This window comes from Salvelinus fontinalis, chromosome 10, assembly GCF_029448725.1.
Source record: "Salvelinus fontinalis isolate EN_2023a chromosome 10, ASM2944872v1, whole genome shotgun sequence".
In the NCBI taxonomy this organism is placed as follows: domain Eukaryota; kingdom Metazoa; phylum Chordata; class Actinopteri; order Salmoniformes; family Salmonidae; genus Salvelinus; species Salvelinus fontinalis.
In genome coordinates this window covers 13,258,409-13,281,276 of record NC_074674.1, presented here as the reverse complement: position 1 = coordinate 13,281,276, position 22,868 = coordinate 13,258,409, and the positions used below count along the sequence as shown (strand labels likewise).

Genomic DNA, 22,868 nt, shown 5'->3' with positions numbered 1-22,868 from the left:
AAATGTGTTATTTCATTATTTTTGCACAAGCTAACATGTTCTGGTGCAATGCATCTTACTGTTGTAAATTGCAATGTCAATGTTACTGCTTCTGTCCCTACTCAAATCAACTAATTATATTTTAATACTCTTTGTTTTCCAGCTATCATTGGCCATACCTGATGTTCTCCACTACATTCATGAGAAATGAGGCCAGGCCTCATTAGGAGGCAGTAGCTGTGGAGGGGAAGAAAGGGAGAGGACAAGTTCGTGGGATGCGCAGCTTGGAATAATCCTAGCTCTCAACACTGATCCCCCTTGCAGAGTCGAGGATGTTTAGCGTTCATCTAGGCTAATGAAATGCAGAATACTAAAGGACCCGCGAGCGGCTCCTGGTACATAGACTCTGCACCCAGAACAGGATCGGCTGCCGTTGCGCATGCAGGTCACATACTAACCTCGTACCCTCCATACTAAAATCCCCCTCTTTTTCTCACGATAAAAAAAATGCATTGCATATTTTAGCGTATCATTTTTTTTTTTTTTTTACATAGACCCAACCAGGGCACCTTGCAGCTTTGTACATGAAAAAAAAGAACACTTCTCCCACACTGCTATAAACAGATTCAGAAGCTGGTCTATAACCAGAGTTAAAGTCCCTGGGGAAAAACTGATTCGTATTCTATGTGGCTTCAGCTTGCCATGAGAAGTTTGAGCCAGGCCTTTTCCCTAGACACAGACAAATGCGCCTGGGCAGAGATGTACACACACACACCCTCACACACATCCTCACAACCACCATACACACACACCTCCCTGCCCACGCCGCTCCCCGAGGTGCATGGTGGCTTCTCGCTACCGCTGAGTGACACAGTCAAGGTGTGCTCAATCTGAAGCAGGTCGCCCAGCAGCAGCCTCATCTCTTAGTCCCCCCTCGCCAGTCCTCTCTCACCCCCCTGGGATAGACAGCGTCAATCGAGAACGCTGTCAGTGTTGTAACAGGATCGCCTAGGCCCAGCCGGGCCTCCCTGGGAGGGAGGGAGGGAGGGAGGGAGGGAGGGAGGGAGGGAGGGAGGGAGGGAGGGAGGGAGGGAGGGAGGGAGGGACAGCGGAAGGGAGTGAGGGAAAGAACACAACAGGAAAAGTGTAGCTGGGGATACTTTGAGTTCCGACTTTTCGGCTTGAGCTCTGATCCCCCCCCCAGAGCTAATGCCTAGGCTTTAGCTCGAAGGGCATCTAGTGTTGAGTCACACACCTTTGATACCCGTTTGGTTATACCTACATAGGAATGCAATAGACACCTGCAGGGTCATTTAGTTTTTTTTTTGCTGGTTCATTCCCAAGTGCATTTTCCAGTAAACCCAGCCTGTTTTTGTTTATGGTAATAGTGTAGCTGATAAGGTCTTATTGCTATCTCAGATTTGCTATTCATTTTTTTTTTATGTGGGTGAACCGACAATCTGCTTGGTCTAATTAATTTAGAGGCTTTTCTGATTGGTTGCTTTCATGCCATTAACCCCTGATACCAGGGATGCACTTAATGTTCTCCAGGGTTTATCTAGATTTTAGTGGTCAAGTCAACACATTACTGGTAATCTGTGCCAAGACAGGTATGAAAGTATATCAATACTGGCAGAGCATAGAAAGTGCAAGAGTGTCTGGTTTTGAACCAACCGGAAACTTTAGATGTGAGAATTTGCATCGATAGATGGGCAAAACTAATTTATTCCCCATTGTTTTCGGTATCGATAAAAACCGAAGCCACACTTTCTTTTTGCATAGAATTTGAATAGAGGCATATGATCCTTGAATAATACCTGGATGAAGGCCGAAGGAGGATTAAGCACAAAGTGGTTAAGCGTGGAACGGTCATAGGAAAGGCTCGTCAAGGAGACAGTTGGTGTCAGCCGTGGGATCTCAAGCGAGGGGAATGGGTGGTGATGGGGAAGGGTGGGTTGGTGAAGCTAGTGCCAATGTCCGCTACGGTAATGAGCAAGAGAACCCCTCTTGGCGGGCACATTCAAGGCTGACTGGCAGTCGCAATTAAATGCGACGAGGTGGTGTATCCCCGCAATCAGCCACCTCGACAGTCTCCGAATGTAAATAAAAATGGGCCCAGGCAAATTAGCCTTGCCAGCGGCTCGCCCGTTAAACCTGTCTCCGTAATGAGGGAACTGTGGCATTTCAGCACGCCTCCAAACCCATCCTGGTCTCATTCAGCGAAGCAACAAGCGTCAGCCGCTGGTGTGTGTCTTGTCAAGATATTATAAATAGCGCTGAGGACTTCAACGACTTTGCTCGCAGGACCAAGACGTGTGGCAGAGAGAGAGAGAACTAGAGGGAAAGAGATGGTTGCTGGGTCCTATCAGACATATTTATCCTCCTCTTTGTCTCGCTCAATACCCACTCTCCCATCTTTTTATGTTTGTCTCTTGTTTTTCCCCACATTTTTGTCATTTGACTTCCTCATAAACTCCTCTGCTTTTTCATTCACCTTTGGCTACCTCCCTCCCCTTTCACCCTCTTCTCTCTCGCCCTTCTCCCCTCTCTTCCCTTTACCCCTTGCACTTACCCCTCTCTAGCCCCTGTACCTCTCTTATCTCTTTCCCCTCTCTCTCTTCTCTCCCTCTGTCACCTGGTCACCCTAAGGGCCAGAGGAGAAGAGAGAGAGCACGGCTTCTGTTCTGTATTCTTGACGAGCGTACCTCCTAAAGAATACCCCCTGAATGCTCATTGCTGGCCACACACACACAAGCACAGCTGCTGTCAGATAAATGACTTGGTGAGTGAGAACCAACCCATGTAGAGGAACCACTGCTCACTGTGTCCAGTCCCCCCTTCTCTCTCGCTCTCAGATATAACTGTCTTGATGACAGCTACTTCCCCTATTATTTACATTCCTTTCCATGGGATGGGGTACAAAAACATTTACGGGTGCCCTGGACATATTGGTAACAGGGTAATGTACAAGATAACCAATGTAAGGATGTGTGTGGATGGAATGGTGATGGAATGCATTATACATTCATTCGTAATGCATTAGACACAGCAGTGCATTTTGTTTACCTGAAATTCTCAACTATGTGTTTCTTTTCTTACAGCTATCTGCTTTGGTTTGAGGTGTTCTACAAGTTGCTAAATATCCTCGATGACTACACAATCAAAGGCCAGGTCAGTGTTTATTTATTTTATTTCACCTTTATTTAACCAGGTAGGCAAATTGAGAACACGTTCTCATTTACAATTGCGACCTGGCCAAGATAAAGCAAAGCAGTTCGACACATACAACAACACATAGTTACACATGGAGTAAAACAAACATCAATAATACAGTGAAAAATAAGTCTATATACAATGTGAGCAAGTGAGGTGAGATAAGGGAGGTGAAGGCAAACAAAATATATAAAATATATATATAAATAAAAATATAAAAAAGGCCATGGTGGCGAAGTAAATACAATATAGCAAGTAAAAAAACACTGGAATGGTTGGTTTGCAGTGGAAGAAAGTGTAAAGTAGAGATAGAAATAATGGGGTGCAAAGGAGCAAAATAAATAAATAAATACAGTAGGTAAAGAGGTAGTTGTTTGGGCTAAATTATAGATGGGCTATGTACAGGTGCAGTAATCTATGAGCTGCTCTGACAGCTGGTGCTTAAAGCTAGTGAGGGAGATAAGTGTTTCCAGTTTCAGAGATTTTTGTAGTTCGTTCCAGTCATTGGCAGCAGAGAACTGGAAGGAGAGGCGGCCAAAGGAAGAATTGGTTTTGGGGGTGACAACACCAGTCCACCAGTGTGGACAAGATGCCACCGACATACATGGTTGCCCAGTTCCCAGCTCTTAGCTAAGTTTGCAGTATTTTTTGTATTTCTTACATTATTTTTCTCAGAATGTTTTTTGCATTATTACATACAGCTTCAAATAAATTTGGGATATTAGATCGGCGGTCACTAACCAGCATTTCGACCAGAAATTAAACTTTTCTGAATTTGATCCTTTGTCCGTACCCACAGAGGAATTTCCACTCATCCCAGTGGCTACTCCTACATGCCGCCGATGGAGAAGAGGAATACGGAGTGGGCTTTTAGTCCGACTCAGGAGGCATGCATGCCACAAGCAGACACTGTGACGGCTCTCAAGGAACTACACTGGACACTGGAAACCGCATATCCTGAGGCTGCATTTATTGTAGCTGGGGACTTTAATAAAGCAAATTTGAGGAAAACATTACCAAAGTTTTGTCAACACATCACCTGCGCTAGTTGCTCATCAAGAATGTGGACCATTGCTACTCCGCCTTCCGGGATGGCTACAAGGCCCTCCCTTCGGCAAATCAGATCACACATCCATTCCGCTCCTTCTTTCCTATAAGTAGAAACTTAAACAGGAAGTACCCCGTGATGAGGACCGTTCAACATTGGTCTGACCAATCAGAATCTATGCTTCAAGATTATTTTGATCACGCGGGCTGGGGTATATTCCAATTTTCCTCTTTAATAATATTTACATACTGTTTTACCCACTTCATATTTATATACTGTATAGTCAAGGCTCAGCTTATTTTATTAATGAAAGCATAAAGATGCCATTATTAGTTACATTGTTTTAGTTTGAACCTGCAGACTGACACTAAGAACAGAACAGCGGGAACGTTTCACTAGTCAGCGCCATCATTAGGGCAATGCCCCTTAAAGTGTTGCCAGTCAGTCCCCCCTTCCTCCTCATCCCTTCTCAATGCGCTAGGCGCCCCCTGCCCTCGTGCCTTGAACCTTGCACACTTTCAGTGGATACAGCTGGAGAACTGCAAGTCAGTCCCATTGTGCGCCACTCGGGAGCCATGACCAATATACAGTATATTGTCCTGCTAATAACAGGGTTAATAATATATCTGTGAGAATATCCAATGGGCTTTTATATCATTCTAAATTAATAATAATAATCGCTTTGTTTAAAAAATAACAATATTTTAAGAGATGATTTTGTTTTCAAATAACGTAAAATGAGCGAGAAAGAGGCCATTCTTGAACATGGAGTGAGATAATGTTACTAATTTGTTTCTTTCTGTTTTTAGAGGGAGAAAAAACTAAAACCTACAGTCATCTCATGGGTCTCCCAATCAAGCCTGCCACGGGTATAGAACCAGCATCTGTAGCAACACAGCTTGCACTGCTATGCAGTGTCTTAGACTGTTGCGCCACTTAGGCGCTATATAACATGACCGGTCGGGGTGGCCTACAGTACTACAGAGAGAGAGCAATATAATCCTTAGTGTAACAACAGTTTTAGTAAGTAATACTGAAGTTGTGAACAATTATCAGTTTCTATTTAGGTTTATGTCGCCTATTCATTGTCAGACACAGTAGGACCCAAAAGCATAATCAGTGCTCTAACTCCCCCTTGCGCTGGTCTGGAGCAATGAAGTGGTGACGCAGGGTACCGTACTAATCCACAAATTACCTCTATGTCCCGGCAGCGTAAACTCATAACTTTTAAAGGAGGAACCAGTGTATCAGGTTCCAAACACACCAACACAGTGGTGAAGAGGGCACGACGACGCCCATTCCCCCTCAGAAGGCTGAAAAGATTTGGCATGGACCTTCAGATCCTCAAAAAGTTATACAGCTGCACCATTTAGAGCATCTTGACTGGCTGCATCACCGCTTGGTAAAGCAACTGCTTGGCATCCGACCGCAAGGCGCCACAGAGGGTCGTGCGTACGGCCCAGTACATCACTTGGGCCAAACTCCCTGTCATCCAGGACCTCTATACAAGGCGGTGTCAGAGGAAGGCCCTAAAAATTGCAAAAGACTCCAGCCACCGAATTCATAGACTGTTATCTCTGCTACTACACGGCAAACAGTACCGGTATCGATAAGTCTGACCAAATGCAAATACTGTATTACCTCAATTACCTGAACTACCTCTCACCCCTGCTCATTGACTCGGGTACTGGTACTCCTCATTATTGTTGTATTGTGTTACCATTTCCTTGATTTATTTAGCAATTATTTATCTTTTTAACTCTGACTGTTGAGAATGGGCTCGTAAGCATTTCACTGTAAAGTCTACACCTGTTGTATTTGGTGCATTTGAGCAATAACATTTGATTTGATTATTTTTCGGTTCTGTTCCCTGAACTGGTTCCAACACTTCAGGGCCCTTGATACATCAAGATGCCAAAGCCGTAGCGTCAGACTTGGTGGGCAGTGGTTGAAAGTTCAAGTTATTTGAACTTTGAGTGCTGTGGTGATGTCCCAGAAGCGCTGCTTAAAAAACAATGGCTCCCTTGGTGCAATGCCCTTCTTGCACCTGTTATGTGAAACCCCCATTAGAGATCTACTTTTAACACACAATACATATGCCTACAGTATGTTTGTTGGATTTAGCAGAATACATCAATGAATCCCATCTCATGGCCATAGCACTTGGGTCAGCGAGGTACAGCCATATCCTTCATAGAGGATGCTTCGAGATAGGCTGCTGTTCTTGCCGACTGTTTTCGGGTCAGTTGCGGGTTCAATGGGGGTTGCACCAAGGCTGCCACCCCTGCGGAGTGGGAGAGAGGTGCACCATTGCCCCGACCCTCAAAGGCTTATCCCTCAGCTGTGCTGCACGATGAGGTACAACGCAGGCCGTTCCTTTTAAAAGATTTTGAGGAATGCCTCAGGGCTCCGTGTCAAGACCCGTACTTCAAGCGTTTCACTGGAGATGGAGCGAGTCAGAGTTACACCCCAAAAAACAGACCGCCTCCAAGGGGAGGGATCTAGAGGAAGTAATGAGTGCATCACCTTCACTCTCAAATCTTCCCCTACTTCCAGAAAAAGGAGCTGGGTTTATTATCATACATTGAGTCTCAAGGCACCACCTCACCCTCTCTTCCCTGTCTGTCATCTTCCCTGAGCTGTTACCATTGTTGAGAACGGCGTATTGTTCATTAGGCATCAAACAGAAGAACATATATTGAAACAGGAAAATGAAAAAGGCAGTATGCTAGCTTTTTCAGTGTATGGAATGTCTATACAGTATTATTAATAATAATAATAATACTACATGGGACTTGGATTTTCTTTAAAAAAAAACAAAGGGTATAAAACAAGAATAAGACAATAGAATGAATAAAAGCTACTTATCTTTGGATAGGGCTGAGTAAGGGTGGGGCTAAACTGAGGGGAATGCCAGACTGAACAGATGTGTTAATCCTATTAGCGTATGTCTTTTGTCATGAACTGTGATGGCTTAAAATACCTTTATCTCTTCATTTTGACCTTTGACCCGCCATATTTCTTTGTCCCTCTTAGCATTCTTACTTCGCTGTGCCTGACACAAGGGAACTTCCCAGCATACCTGAAAGTGTGAGTATCTTCGGCCTGCACCCTGCAGTTTCTGGTGTACATTCACAGCACAATCGGCACCACTGACAATATCCATTTGAGATAGTTGACGATATACCAAAATACATTACTCAATCTCATCTGATTTGATGTGAGACAACTCCCAGATTTACCCCCAAGGAGTTATCATTGTAGATCAAAACCAGAACAAACCACACCAATGTTACTCCACTCTTCAATAACTCATTTGATTTCCCCGAATGCCCCTGGCATCCTTGGATAGTTAGTTTGCCGTTGGGGCAAATCAGAAAGCCCTCGCTAGACCTCTAAGGCTGTGAGGCCCTCCCCAGCTACCCTTCTCCCCATCTCTGGTGGGCTTTTAGTGGGACAGGCAGAACGAGGTAACGGGAGAGCTTACATGTTAGCTTGTCTCTCTACTTTTGATATCCACGGCGTGATGGAGACGTGACAGAGACAAGAAGGGAGCCGTCAGTGCAGTGCCTTTGAACTTGCCTGGTTACCCATCCACATGACTCCACAAACTCCACACCCACACTAATGTTTCTTCTCTACGATAAGTCTGCATATAATCACCTCCCCGCTGACTTCTCAAATGCGAACACATTCAAACCGTTCTGATTGGTCCAATAAAGCAATTGATTAAGCCAGAGCCTGAACACACGTGGGTGTTTCAGAAATTGTAATTGGCTTTGATACTCTGCTTGGTTAGAGACAATCCAATCACTGACTCATTTTGTACAACGCCCCTCACTTTGATGACGGCAGTCTCAAGCTGAATGTATGTAGCGATAGATAGAGCAACATAATTAAATTGTGTGCAGTATGAGTCGTCAGGCAACCTTTGAACCCCAGTAAGCAGGGGGAGATGTCGGAGGAGGAGGCTGTAGTCTTCAGAAGTAATGGTTGCGGAGGATTGGAGAATGACAGACATATAGGCTCACACATACACACACCACTGCCTTCTGCCTCAGCTTTTTTCACTTAAACCTCTGGTGGAATGCCTACATATTTGTTTCAAGCATCCCCAGATATAAAGAGCATAAATGTGTGTTTTTTACACTATTGTCTTTCGTTGTATTACACTCTGATGATCGCAATGAAAGTTTGTGTCTTCCTGTTACACTCTTCACCTGTTATACTTATGTTATACCAATAAAAGCTATTTAATTGATGTTGATGCCTTGTACTATTCATGCACAGTCATTGGTCATCCCTTGCCTTCACGACTAACCTCTGCCTTGTTTTGTTTTTGTAGTTTTTTTTCGCCTTTTTTTTTTGCAGAGAAACCTAACAGCATATTTTGTAGCTGTAGATGTCAACGACATGCTCCATCGGTACGCTAGTATGCGTTATGAGCGTTCGAATCCTCATCTGCTGTAGCAAACTAAGCACTGTAAGTACTGTAGACTCTTCATTCCCCCCCTCCTCTTCCTCCTTTCTCACTCCTCATCTCTCTCTATCTCCACATGCATATCCGCTTATTAATGAAAGTGTCCTTTTTTTTTTTACAGGATTGGCTCTGTACTGTTGCATAAATGGTTGCACACCCAACTGTAATTATTTATTTATTTATTTTTATCCAGCAGAAATGTGTTAAGATATTGTTGATGTGTGTGGGGAAGCTGGGTGTGTTCTCCTGCAGCTGCAGAATCTTTTTACACCCTTTACATTTTCTGTTCCTTTTTTCTTTCTCACCTCCGCCGGTAACCCTCTTCACACCTTTTTCTAGAGAGGACAGTGTAAAGAACTTGTTATCTGCTAAAAATATCTCCTTACACATACGTTAAAGGAGCCCTCCTTTGTTGTACTGTACCATACGAAGCAAAGTCTTCCATTATGGTTCTCGTAACGGTCCTAACATGGAGTCCTGAGGCATTCCTAAGTCTTCCATTATGTGATATCCACGCTACACAATTAAGCCCCTCCCACCCTCTCGGCGCCCTTAAAGTTACTAATGTCTGATTACCGAAGCCCAGTCTAAGTGCTGTTTTTTTACACATACTGTTGTTTGGATGCTCAATAGAGCTCACAATCCCAATGGGAAAATGCTATTCTTTAGATACTACACCTGAACATGTAGTAGCAAAGATGGCGACATGTTAGAATGCGTGGTATAAAACTAACTTTGCCTTCCATCAAAATGTGGCCATGTTATTTGAAGAATATGGGGAGAACATACTATTCCTTTTCCATATCAGTGGTTATTGAGGAATGGAAATAAGGGACATACCTATGTAGTGCACTCTGTATAGTGCACTACTTTTGACCAGAGCCATGGGAGAAAAGCAGAAGGTTCCTCTAATGTTTTAGCAAAACAGAGAAACCACACATGTCCTCCACCTCTCCTATAAAAAGATATATGATTAATCTAAGTGAAAAATCTTTACCTGACATGGCTGTGGAAGAGCATTCCTCAAGGTCCCTTTCTCCCCACCCCCCATTACCTATGACGAGTTGTCATAGCGTTTCCCTTCCCCCATCTTACATCAGAGCAACATTTTCAGAATCTCAACCAAGCTGGCCAGTTTGATTGTCTATGGGGGGTGAGAGAAAGGAGCATGTTTTATGATCACATGCCTTTTTGACAGCTCTTAATATAGAAAATCACCCATGTCACATGTCTGAGACAAACACTGTAATTCTGGAGAAAGGCTGTTCTGTCGTTTGTTCGGGCAGCGCCACGTCACTATTTATTGACACATCTGTCAGCGTTTGACGGCGCCATCTGAATTTGATCAGTCCCGTAGGCTGGCTGGCTGGCGCTACATTCCTCCTACCTGACACACAAAAGGGAGCGGGATTTGTCACGCTCGTATTAAGCGTCAGTGATAGGAACTGTCAAGGGGAAAAGGAGTAGGGAATTTATATATATTTTTCTCCTCTTACTGTAAATGAAGTTGCTGGTCTAATTTCCGGTGGTGTCATTTTTTTCATTTCTGGGGTAGCTTTGATGCCATGAGTAATGGCCAATTTCCTCTTGGACTTCAACCCATGTGTGCATGCATGCTCGTGACTGTGACTGTCGGCTTTGGTTTCCGGAGTAGATGGTTACTGTCATTTTGGGTGGACAAGAAGTTAATTAATAGAGTGTTTTAGTGTGCCATCTCGTATGAATGCTTCAATAATAAAAAGCTACCCACGCTACAACACACTTCGCCTGATCTTGTAAAACCAACCACACATGCAAACAGACACAGGCATGCTGTACACACATGGTCTTTCATGTGGTCCTTATGTAGTTTTACAGTTGATCATCCATCAGAAGATTTCTCAGGTGTGAGCGAATGCATCATAGAGGCAAGAGCAGAGAGAACTATTACACTTTCGGAATAATCATTACCATCTTATGAATATGCCTAGAAGGCCAGCATCCCGGAGTCGCCTCTTCACTGTTGACGTTGAGACTGGTGTTTTGCTGGTACTATTTAATGAATTTGACAGTTGAGGACTTGTGAGGTGTCTGTTTCTCAAACTAGACACTCTAATGTACTTGTCCTCTTGATCAGTGGTGCACCGGGGCCTCCCACTCCTCTTTTTATTCTGGTTAGAGCCAGTTTGCTCTGTCCTGTGAAGGGAGTAGTACGCAGCGTTGTACTAGATCGTCAGTTTCTTGGAAATTTTTCACATGGAATAGCCTTCATTTCTCAGAACAAGAGTAGACTGACGAGTTTCAGAAGAAGGGTCTTTGTTTCTGGCCATTTTGAGCCTGTAATCGAACCCACAAATGCTGACGCTCCAGATGCTCAACAAGTCTAAATAAGGCCAGTTTTATTGCTTCTTTAATCAGAACAACAGTTTTCAGCTGTGCTAACATAATTGCAAAAGTGTTTTCTAATGATCAATTAGCCTTTCAAAATGATAACCTTGGATTAGCTAACATAACGTGCCATTGGAACACAGGAGTGATGGTTGCTGATAATGGGCCTCTGTACGCCTATGTAGATAATCCATAAAACATCTGCCGTTTCCAGCTACAATAGTAATTTACAACATTAACAATGTCTACACTGTATTTCTGATCAAGTTGATGTTATTTTAATGGACAAAATATGTTATTTTCTTTAAAAAACAAGGACATTGCTAAGTCACCTCAACATTTTGAACGGTAGTGTACATTATATTGACAGAGTCACTATTTCTTGTATTTTCTTATCGGAGAAAAAATACATTATAACCTCAGGTGCAAGATGCTCTATACCTCTCAACTTGATACATATGAGAATATTGTTAACATTTCAGGAATATGGCTATAGTGCATGATTAAAAATTTATCTGTGATAAATTGTTTATTTGCCTTATTATGTTCTCTGTGGTGTTGTGGGTGATTGTCCTGTTTTTTACTCTTTCCTTCACAGTTAACGACGTGTGTTCATGGGTCGGCGGCCATGATGTACCCCATGTATTGGCAACCCGTTTACATTCCCGTCCTGCCTCAGCACCTTATAGACTACTGCTGGTGAGTAACCACAATGGTCCTCTGTAGCTCAGTTGATAGAGCATGACACTTGCAACACCAGGATATTGCGTTTGAATCCTGGGACCACCCATTCACAATAAATGTATGGACACATGACTGCTAAATGGGCATACACTACATGAGCAAAAGTATGTGGATACCTGCTCGTCGAACATCTCATTTCAAAATCATTGGCATTAATGCGGAGCTGGTTCCTCCTTTGCTGCTATAACAGCATCCACTCTTCTGCGAAGGCTTTCCACTAGATGTTGAAACATTTCTGCAGGGACTTGCTTCCATTCAGACACAAGAACATTAGTGAGGTCGGGGCGATTAGGCATGGCTTGCAGTCTGCGTTCCAATTCATCCCAAAGAGGCTCAATTGGGCTGAGGTCAGGACTTTTTTAGGCCAGTCAAGTTCTTCCACAACGATCTCGACAAACCATATCTGTATGAACTTTGCTATGTGCACGGGGGCATTGTCATGTTGACACAGGAAAGGGCATTCCCAAAACTGTTGCCACAAAGTTGGAAGCACAGAATCATCTTGAATGCTGTAGCGTTTTTACTCATCTATTTTTTACTTAACACTTGTTTTTCTTAAAACTGCATTTTTGGTTAAGGGCTTGTAAGTAAGCATTTCACTGTAAGGTCTACACCTGTTGTATTCGGCACATGTGACAAATAACATTTGATTTGATTTGGTGAAGCGTGATTCATTGCTCTAGAGAACGCTTTTCCACTGCTCCAGAGTCCAATAGCGGCGAGCTTTACAACAATCCAGCCTACGCTTGGCATTTTGCGCATGGTGATCTTAGGCTTGTGTGCTGCTGCTCGGCCATGGAAACCCATTTCATGAAGCTCCAGACGGACAGTTATTGTGCTAACGTTGCTTCCAGAGGCAGTTTGGAACTTGGTAGTGGGTGTTGCAAACGAGGAAAGACGATTTTTACCTACTACGCGCTTCAGCACACGGCGATCACGTTCTGTGAGATGGGTGGCCTACCACTTTGTGGCTGAACCGTTGTTGCACCTAGACGTTTCCACTTCATAACAACAGCACTTACAGTTGACCAGGGCAGTTCTAGCAGAGCATACATTTGACGAACTGACTTGTTGGAAAGTTGGCATCCTATGACGGTTGCCACTTTGAAAGTCACTGAGCTCTTAAGTAAGGCCGTTCTACTGCCAATGTTTGTTTATGGAGATTTCATGGCTGCAACACTCACTACCAAGTTCCAAACTGCCTCAATTTTATATACCTGTCAGGAACGAGTGTGGCTGAAATAGCCAAATCCACTAATTTGAAGGACTGTCCACATACTTTTGTATATGTAGTGTATGTACCTCAATTGCCTCGTACCCCTGCTCATCAATTTATTTTACTTTTTTTTCAACAACAAAAATGTTTCTTTGCATTGCTGGGAAGTGCCCATAAGTAAGCATTTCACTGTTAGTCTACACCTATTGTTTACGATGCATGTGACAAATAAAAATAGATTTGATTTAAATTACAATGTGAAATGAAAATCATTGCATTTCGGTAATGTCGGACTGGGCCTGGGCTTTGGCTAAGACCAGCCTCAAATGTTCACCCCTGATGAGAACTGTACCTTGCATCCAATGCTCTGTCTATAAATTTGATTTAGCTCTGTCTATGAATTTGAGAGTGTTTACATTTCTCCTGCCCCATACCGTAACTGTTTATCAAGACAGTAGTGGGGTAATGCTTTGTTGTTGTTTGAACTGCAGATTGCCGCCTTTAAAGTTTTATTTGACACAGTAGCATAAAGGACATATGTGGAAGCATAAAGCATCTGAAATAGGGGTGGATAGTACAATATGACCCTGTTCACAATAATTTTGAGTATATCACAATAGTTTGACAGTGTCACTTAAAAAAAATGTTTTTGCAGTGTATCTAGTTCCTTATTCTGGTTCAAAGGCTGAAGGTTTGTGTGTGTGCGTGTGCTTGTGCGTGTGTTTGTATTTGTCCATGCGTGTGTATGTATAATGTTGAACCCGAGTAATTGGACCTTTCTCAGTCAACAGGAATAATCTCCCCCCCCCTCCACCCATGGTGTACAGTTAACTGAAGGTGTGAAACACAGCTCTGTTTCAGATGGGTCACATACTGTAGAAGCTACAGGAGTTTTCATTGTTTCAGTGGAGAAACATGCTGGCTTGATTTCCATAGCAGCAGGCTTCTTTACTAGCACCAACTCACCTTTTAATCTTTTCACACGTACCAACAAATGGGTGTGATCATTCTACAGTGGTCCCTGCAGCGTATGCTCAAACAAGTGTGATTAAAACGCTTATTTAGAACGTTCAGTTTCGATTGATGCAACAGTCCGTGTTTGAGCTGTCCACATTGTTTTTTCACAGAAACATTTAGCACAAACACAGTCCTTACAAAGTTATGTCCTGAATGTGACCAGTTTATGTTTGGATGCAATGTTCAGACATTCACAGAAGTAGCGGCAGCATAACACAATCATCCAAACTGGAAAATGTAGGCTACATTAGTAACAAAATACCCTAAAATTATTTTACACACATCATAGGTGTCCATTATAATCTATGCAATAATCGGAATGCAGTATTTGTCACCAGATCTTGAAAACGTGAATAAAACTGTAAATACATTATGCTCCATAACGTGACATGACATACATACATACATACAGTGGGGAGAACAAGTATTTGATACACTGCCGATTTTGCAGGTTTTCCTACTTACAAAGCATGTAGAGGTCTGTAATTTTTTATCATAGGTACACTTCAACTGTGAGAGACGGAATCTAAAATAAAAATACAGAAAATCACATTGTATGATTTTTAAGTAATTAATTTGCATTTTATTGCATGACATAAGTATTTGATACATCAGAAAAGCAGAACTTAATATTTGGTTACACAAATCTTTGTTTGCAATTACAGAGATCATATGTTTCCTGTAGTTCTTGACCAGGTTTGCACACACTGCAGCAGGGATTTTGGCCCACTCCTCCATACAGACCTTCTCCAGATCCTTCAGATTTCGGGGCTGTCGCTGGGCAATACGGACTTTCAGCTCCCTCCAAAGATTTTCTATTGGGTTCAGGTCTGGAGACTGGCTAGGCCACTCCAGGACCTTGAGATGCTTCTTACGGAGCCACTCCTTAGTTGCCCTGGCTGTATGTTTCGGGTCATTGTCATGCTGGAAGACCCAGCCACGACCCATCTTCAATGCTCTTACTGAGGGAAGGAGGTTGTTGGCCAAGATCTCGCGATCCATGGCCCCATCCATTCTCCCCTCAATACGGTGCAGTCGTCCTGTCCCCTTTGCAGAAAAGCATCCCCAAAGAATGATGTTTTCACCTCCATGCTTCACGGTTGGGATGGTGTCATTGGGGTTGTACTCATCCTTCTTCTTCCTCCAAACACGGCGAGTGGAGTTTAGACCAAAAAGCTCTATTTTTGTCTCATCAGACCACATGACCTTCTCCCATTCCTCCTCTGGATCATCCAGATGGTCATTGGCAAACTTCAGACGGGCCTGGACATGCGCTGGCTTGAGCAGGGGGACCTTGCGTGCGCTGCAGGATTTTAATCCATGACGGCGTAGTGTGGTACTAATGGTTTTCTTTGAGACTGTGGTCCCAGCTCTCTTCAGGTCATTGACCAGGTCCTGCCGTGTAGTTCTGGGCTGATCCCTCACCTTCCCCATGATCATTGATGCCCCACGAGGTGAGATCTTGCATGTAGCCCCAGACCGAGGGTGATTGACCGTCATCTTCAACTTCTTCCATTTTCTAATAATTGCGCCAACAGTTGTTGCCTTCTCACCAAGCTGCTTACCTATTGTCCTGTAGCCCATCCCAGCCTTGTGCAGGTCTACAATGTTATCCCTGATGTCCTTACACAGATCTCTGGTCTTGGCCATTGTGCAGAGGTTGGAGTCTGTTTGATTGAGTGTGTGGACAGGTGTCTTTTATACAGGTAATGAGTTCAAACAGGTGCAGTTAATACAGGTAATGAGTGGAGAACAGGAGGGCTTCTTATAGAAAAACTAACAGGTCTGTGAGAGCCGGAATTCTTACTGGTTGGTAGGTGATCAAATACTTATGTCATGCAATATAATGCAAATTAATTACTTAAAAATCATACAATGTGATTTTCTGGATTTTTGTTTTAGATTCCGTCTCTCACAGTTGAAGTGTACCTATGATAAAAATTACAGACCTCTACATGCTTTGTAAGTAGGAAAACCTACAAAATTGGCAGTGTATCAAATACTTGTTCTCCCCACTGTACATACATACAGTACCAGTCAAAAGTTGGGACACACCTACTCATTCAAGGGTTTTCTTGATTTTTACTATTTTCTACATTGTAGAATAATAGCGAAGACATCAAAACTATGACATAACACATATGGAATCATGTAGTAACCCAAAAATGTTAAACAAATAAAAATATATCAGCTTCATCTGGAATGCTTTTCCAGCAGTCTTGAAGGAGTTCCCACATATGCTGAACACTTGTTAGCTGCTTTTCCTTCACTCTGCAGTCCAACTCATCCCTAACCATCTCAATTGGGTTGAGGTCAGGGAATTGTGGAGGCCAGGTCATCTGATGCAGCACCATCATTCTCCTTCTTGGTCAAGTATCCCTTACACAGCCTGAAGGTGTGTTTTGGGCCATTGTCCTGTGAAAAACAAATGATAGTCCCACTAAGCACCAACCAGATGGGATGGAGAATCGCTGCAGAATGCTGTGGTAGACATGCTGGTTAATTGTGCCTTGAATTCTAAATAAATCACTGACAGTATGACCAGCAAGGCACCCCCACACCAAAACACCTCCTCCTCCATGCTTTACGGTGGGAAATACTCATGCGGAGATCATCCATTCACCCACACCGCGTCTCACAAAGGCACGACGGCTGGAACCAAAAATGTGGACTCCAGACCAAAGGACAAATGTCCACCGGTCTAATGACCATAGCTCGTGTTTCTTGGCCCAAGCAAGTCTCTTCTTATTATTGGTGTCCTTTAGTAGTAGTTTCTTTGCAGCAATTCAACCATGAAGGCCTGATTCACACAGTCTCCTCTGAACAGTTGAACAGTTGATGTTGAGATGTGTCCATTATTTATTTGGGCTGCAATCTGATGTGCAGTTAATTCTAATGAACTTATCCTCTGCAGCAGAGGTAACTCTAGATTTTCCATTCCTATGGCGGTCCTCATGAGAGCCAGTTTCATCATAGCGCTTGATGGTTTTTGTGACTGCACTTGAAGACACTTTTAAAGTTCTTGAAATGTTCCGCATTGACTGACCCTCATGTCTTAAAGTAATGATGGACTGTCCTTTCTCTTTGCTTATTTGAGTTGGTCTTGCCATAATATGGACTTTGTAAGGGCTGTCGTTCTCCTCTTCCTCGGATGAGGAGAGGAGAGAAGGATCATCAGACCAAAATGCAGCATTCGGGAAATAAGCCATCTCTTTATTATTAACGAAGATGGCAACACGAAAAACAAAACACTTTCAAAATTACAAAAACAAGAAAACGACGTAGACGAAAAAACCTGAACATGAACTTACTTAACTAAAACGTAAAACTCACGGACAGGAACAGACTACATCGAAACGAAACGAACAAACAACCGAACAGTCCCGTATGGTGCAAGACATAACACAGAATACGGAAGACAATCACCCACAAACAAACAGTGAGAACGCCCTACCTAAATATGACTCTTAATTAGAGGAAAACGCAAACCACCTGCCTCTAATTAAGAGCCATACCAGGCAACCCAAAACCAACATAGAAACAGATAACATAGACTGCCCACCCAAAACTAACGCCCTGACCAATTACACATACAAAACAACATAAAACAGGTCAGGACCGTTACAGACTTGGTCTTTTACCAAATAGGGCTATCTTCTGTATACCCCCACTACCTTGTCACAACACAGCTGATTGGCTCAAACGCATTAAGAAGGAAAGATATTCCACAAATGAACTTTAAACAAGGCACACCTGTTAATTGAAATTGCATTCCAGGTGACTACCTCTTGAAGCTGGTTGAGAGAATGCCAAGAGTGTGCAATGTTGTCATCAAGGCACAGGGTAGCTACTTTGAAGAATCTAAAATACATTTTGATTTGTTTAACATGTTTTTGGTTAGTACTTTATTCCATATGTGTTATTTCATAGTTTTGATGTCTTCACTATTATTCTACAATGTAGAACATAGTACAAATAAAGAAAAACCCTTGAATGAGCAGGTGTTCTAAAACTTTTGACCAGTAGTGTACATACAGTGACTTTCGGGAAGTATTCAGAAACCTTAACTTTTTTCACATTTCGTTACGTTGCAGTCTTATTCTAAAATTGTTTAAAGTGTTTTTTCCCCCTCGTCAACCTACACACAATATCCCATGATGACAAAGCAAAAACAGATATTTTTATAACTTTTATTTTTATAAAAAATTAAAACCAAAAATATCACATTTACATAAGTATTCAGACTCTTTACTCAGTACTTTGTTGAATCACCTTTGGCAGCGATTACAGCTTCCAGTCTTTTGGGTATGACGCTACCAGCTTGGCACACCTGTATTGGGGAGTTTCTCCCATTCATCTCTGCAGATCCTCTCAAGCTCTGTCAGGTTGGATGGGGAGCATAGCTGCACAGCTATTTTCAAGTTTCTCCAGAGATATTCTATCGGGTTCAAGTCCGGGCTCTGGCTGGGCCACTCAAGGAAATTCAGAGACTCGTCCTGAAACCACTCCTGCATTGTCTTGGCTGTGTGCTTAGGGTCATTGTCCTGTTGGAAGGTGAACCTTCATCCCAATCTGAGGTCCTGAGTGCTCTGAAAAGCAGGTTCTTTCTGTACTTTGCTCCGTTCATCTTTCCCTCGATCCTGACAAGTCCCCCAGTCCCTACCGTTGAAAAACATCCCCACAGCATGATGCTGCCACCACCATGCTTCACCTTAGGGATGGTGCCAGGTTTCCCCCAGACGTGAAACCTGGCATTCAGGCCAAAGAGTTCAATCTTGGTTTCATCAGAACAGGTGCCTTTTGGCAAACTCCAAGCGGGCTATCATTTACTGAAGAGTGGCTTCCGTTTGGCCACTCTACCATAAAGGCCTGTTTGGTGGAGTGCTGCAGAGATGGTTGTCCTTCTGGAAGGTTCTCCCATCTCCGCAGAGGACGTATGGAGCTCTGTCACAGTGACCATCGTGTTCTTGGTCACCTCCCTGACCAAGGCCCTTCTCCCCCAATTGCTCAGTTTGGCAGTGTGGCCAGCTCTAGGAAGAGTCTTGATGGTTCCAAACTTCAGGTCGACTCCAATCAAGTTGTAGAAACATCTCAAGGATGATCAATGGAAACAGGATGCACCTGTGCTCAATTTAGAGTCTAGGATCTGAATACTTATGTAAATAAGGTATCTGTTTTTTATTTGTAATACATTTGCAAAATTTCTGGTGGTTTACGCCACTGATCTGTTTGTGTTTTGCAGTGTACCCATGCCCTACCTCATTGGAGTATATTCCAGCCTAATGGAGGTAAGTTCCTAACCACAGACAGGTTTATAAACTCAACTCATAAGTATGTTTGTGTATGCATGTCTGTTTGACTGCCTGCGTGTGTGTGTGTGTGTGTGTGTGTGTGTGTGTGTGTGTGTGTGTGTGTGTGTGTGTGTGTGTGTGTGTGTGTGTGTGTGTGTGTGTGTGTGTGTGTGTGTGTGTGTGTGTGTGTTCGTGTCTGTTTGACTGTGTGTGTCTGTGAATATGAGTGTGCAAGTGTCAAGCCTTCTCTCCGTGTGTCTCTCTCCCTGCAGAAGGTGAGGGGGATGGCCCTGGATGATGTGGTAGTCCTCAACGTAGACAACAACACCACGGAAACACCCTTCGGCGAGCTCCAAAGCCTGCCTAACGACGTGGTGAGACACACTCACGACATAGACGTGCGCATGCACACACAGACACGCAGGCCCGTGCACAGACTTTCATATCTCAAAGTGTTTTGTTGTTGTTGCATAGGGCTATTTATTTCTGACACAAAACACTCAACACTTTTAAGAAAGCTACACTGAACAAAAGTATAAATGCAACAAGTCAAGTGTTGTTTTATGAGCTGAAATAAAAGATCCCAGAAATGTTCCATATGCATAAAAAGGTTATTTCTCTCAAATTTTGTGCACAAATTTGTTTACATCCCTTTTAGTTAGCATTTCTCCTTTGCCAAGATAATCCAACCACCTGACAGGTATGGCATGTCAAGAAGCTGATTAAACAGTATGATCATTACACAGGTGCACCTTGTGCTGGGGACAATAAAAGGCCACTCTAAAATGTACAGTTTTGTCACACAACACAATGCCACAGATGTCTCAAGTTTTGAGGGAGCGTACAATTGACATGTTGACTGCAGGAATGTCCACCAGAGATTTTACCATGAGAATTGAATGTCCATTTCTCTACCATAAGCCGCCTCTAACATCATTTTAGAGAATTTGGCAGTATGTCCAACCGGCCTCACAAACGCAGACCACGTAAAACCATGCCAGCCCAGGACCTCCACATCCGGCTTCTTCACCCGCGGGATCGTCTGAGACCAGCCCACCCGGACAGCTGATGAAGCTGTGGGTTTGCAGAACTGAAGGATTTCTGCACTATCTGTCAGAAACCGTCTCAGGAAAGCTACCTGCGTGCTCGTCGTCCTCACCAGGATCTTGACATATCTGCAGTTTTGCGTTGTAACCGACTTCAGTGGGCAAAGGCTCAACTTTGATGGCCACTGGCACACTGGAGAAGTGTGCTCTTCACAGATGAATCTCGGTTTCAAACGTAGCGTGCAGATGGCAGACAGCATGGGCGAGCAGTTTTCTTACGCAAACGTTGTGAACATAGTGCTCCATATGGGGTTCTGTGGGGTTATGGTATGGGCAGGCGTAAGCTACGGACAACGAACACAATTGCGTTTTATCGATTGCAATTTGAATGTGACGAGATCCTGAGGCCCATTGTTTTGCCATTCATCCGCCGCCATGTTTAAGCATGATAATGCACAGCCCCATGTCGACGTGTACGACAGCGTGTTCCAGTTCCCGACAATATCCAGCTACTTCGCACAGCCATTGAAGGGGAGTGGGACAACATTCCACAGCCCACAATCAATAGCCTGATCAACTCTATGTGAAGGAGATGTGTCGCACTGCATGAGGCAAATGTTGGTCACACCACGTACTGACTGGTTTTCTGATCCATACCCCTACCTTTTTTTAAGGTGTCTGTGACCAATAGATACATATCTGTATTCCTAGTCATGGGAAGTCCATAGATTAGAGCCTTATGCATTGATGTCCTTCTATGAACTGTAACTCAGTATAATCTTTGAAATTGTTGCATGTTGCATTTATATTTTTGTTCAGTGTAGTTATAGTGCCTCCTCCTCCATTTACATGATGATTGATGTAAACCTGCTAGTTAGCAAGCTCAGTTTATTTTACTGACTGAGATCTATCTTCAATCATCCTTTCAGAATAACAACTTCGTAATACAATGTTCATAATCTTCTAACTCATGATGGCTGGCTGGCTAGTGGCTTGTGTGGATATTTTAGTATATGGTGGTTAGCTATATGCAGCTGTGTTGCTGCTGCCCTGACACATGTGCAACTCCCGACCGAAGAAGGGATGGAGTTGGGTTGGAGGGTCATTGAAGCAGTGACTCTTCTCTATGTCTTTCTGCCTCTCCCTGCTGCATGTATCAGCCAACCAGACTATTGATGACAATGTAGGCTAAATCAAGTTGTATCAAGTGTTAATCAAGTGGTATGCTGCTGTGGCAGTACTGTTGATATTTAAACTAGGTAGCTCACTACACATACTCGACCGGTGACCACATCTCTCAAGCCATGCATGCTTGGATACTGGGTGCGCGTGAGCTCTGTTTTGGGCAGATAAACAGGCGCAACCAATGGAAGGAAAAGGTGTGGCGAACTTGACGATGTCAGATTTGCGGGAAGTGGGTTCAATGACAAAAAATCTATACAACATAATATTTTAGAGGTAAATTATGCCACTACCCAAAAGGGCACTGGAGACTGGAAGGGATGTGTAATCTGCAAAAGTAGAGACATATCTGTGCACATGCCTGCAGACACTCACATACACATACATACCCACTTATCCAGCTCTACAGTTCCAGAACAGGATGGTCTTGAAGAGTGGTTCTTTCCAAATTGAATTTGATTGCAGGAATTTTTGGGGCAGCCTAAGCGTTTTTTCGGGTCACCGAAGTCCAAACTGTGTAAAAAAAAAGAGAGAAATTATTAGAAATGATTTTCTGGGATTGAAAAACTCTTTCAGTGTAAAATTAAATGACTGAAACCAGATATAAAGTATACAGAAAAGATAATGGACCTTTATGTCTTTCAATAATATAATCTTTAACAACTAACAATCACTAAAATAATAGCTAGACAGTCAATTGACAATTCCAAAAACATTTAATTTAGCAGTATTGATTTTGTTATTATGTATGAGAAAATGAACACACCATTATCCATGGCAATATTAATATAATTGCAGGAAATTAGCTTTACAACAGCAAAAATGTCTCTCAGCTCCGTGGGAAAATGTGTGTAGAATTGCAGAAATTTATTTTAAAATGCAAAAATGTCTACACCGCCAAAATCGGGGCCTCTAAAATGTCCCCTCCACTATCCCCTGCAGGCCAAATACAGTATATTATAAGCAAAAATATATTATATATATACAGTACCAGTCAAAGGTTTGGACATACCTACTCATTCAAGGGTTTTTCTTTATTTTTACTATTTTCTACATTGTAGAATAATAGTGAAGACATCAAAACTATGAAATAACACATCATGTATTAACCACAAAAGTGTTAAACAAATCAAAATGTGTTTAATATTTGAGATTCTTCAAAGTAGCCACTAGAGGTCGACCGATTATGATTTTTCAATGCCGATACCGATATCGATTATTGGAGGACAAAAAAAGCCGATACCGATTAAATCGGGCGATTTATAAAAAAAAAAGGTTTTTTTAA

The 22,868-nt window shown here is 42.9% G+C and overlaps 1 protein-coding gene across 1 annotated transcript in view; it reads left to right on the top strand.

Annotated features, from left to right (window-relative positions):
- Positions 1–2,753: 2,753 nt before the first annotated feature.
- The window catches only part of LOC129863186 (DENN domain-containing protein 1A-like), a 44,156-nt gene continuing 24,041 nt past the window's right edge, over positions 2,754–22,868 (top strand). The window contains 8 exon segments of the mRNA XM_055935107.1: positions 2,754–2,761; positions 3,081–3,150; positions 7,277–7,330; positions 8,612–8,689; positions 8,691–8,723; positions 11,686–11,786; positions 19,307–19,352; positions 19,628–19,729. Coding sequence (XP_055791082.1) covers positions 2,754–2,761; positions 3,081–3,150; positions 7,277–7,330; positions 8,612–8,689; positions 8,691–8,723; positions 11,686–11,786; positions 19,307–19,352; positions 19,628–19,729 — 492 coding nt within the window.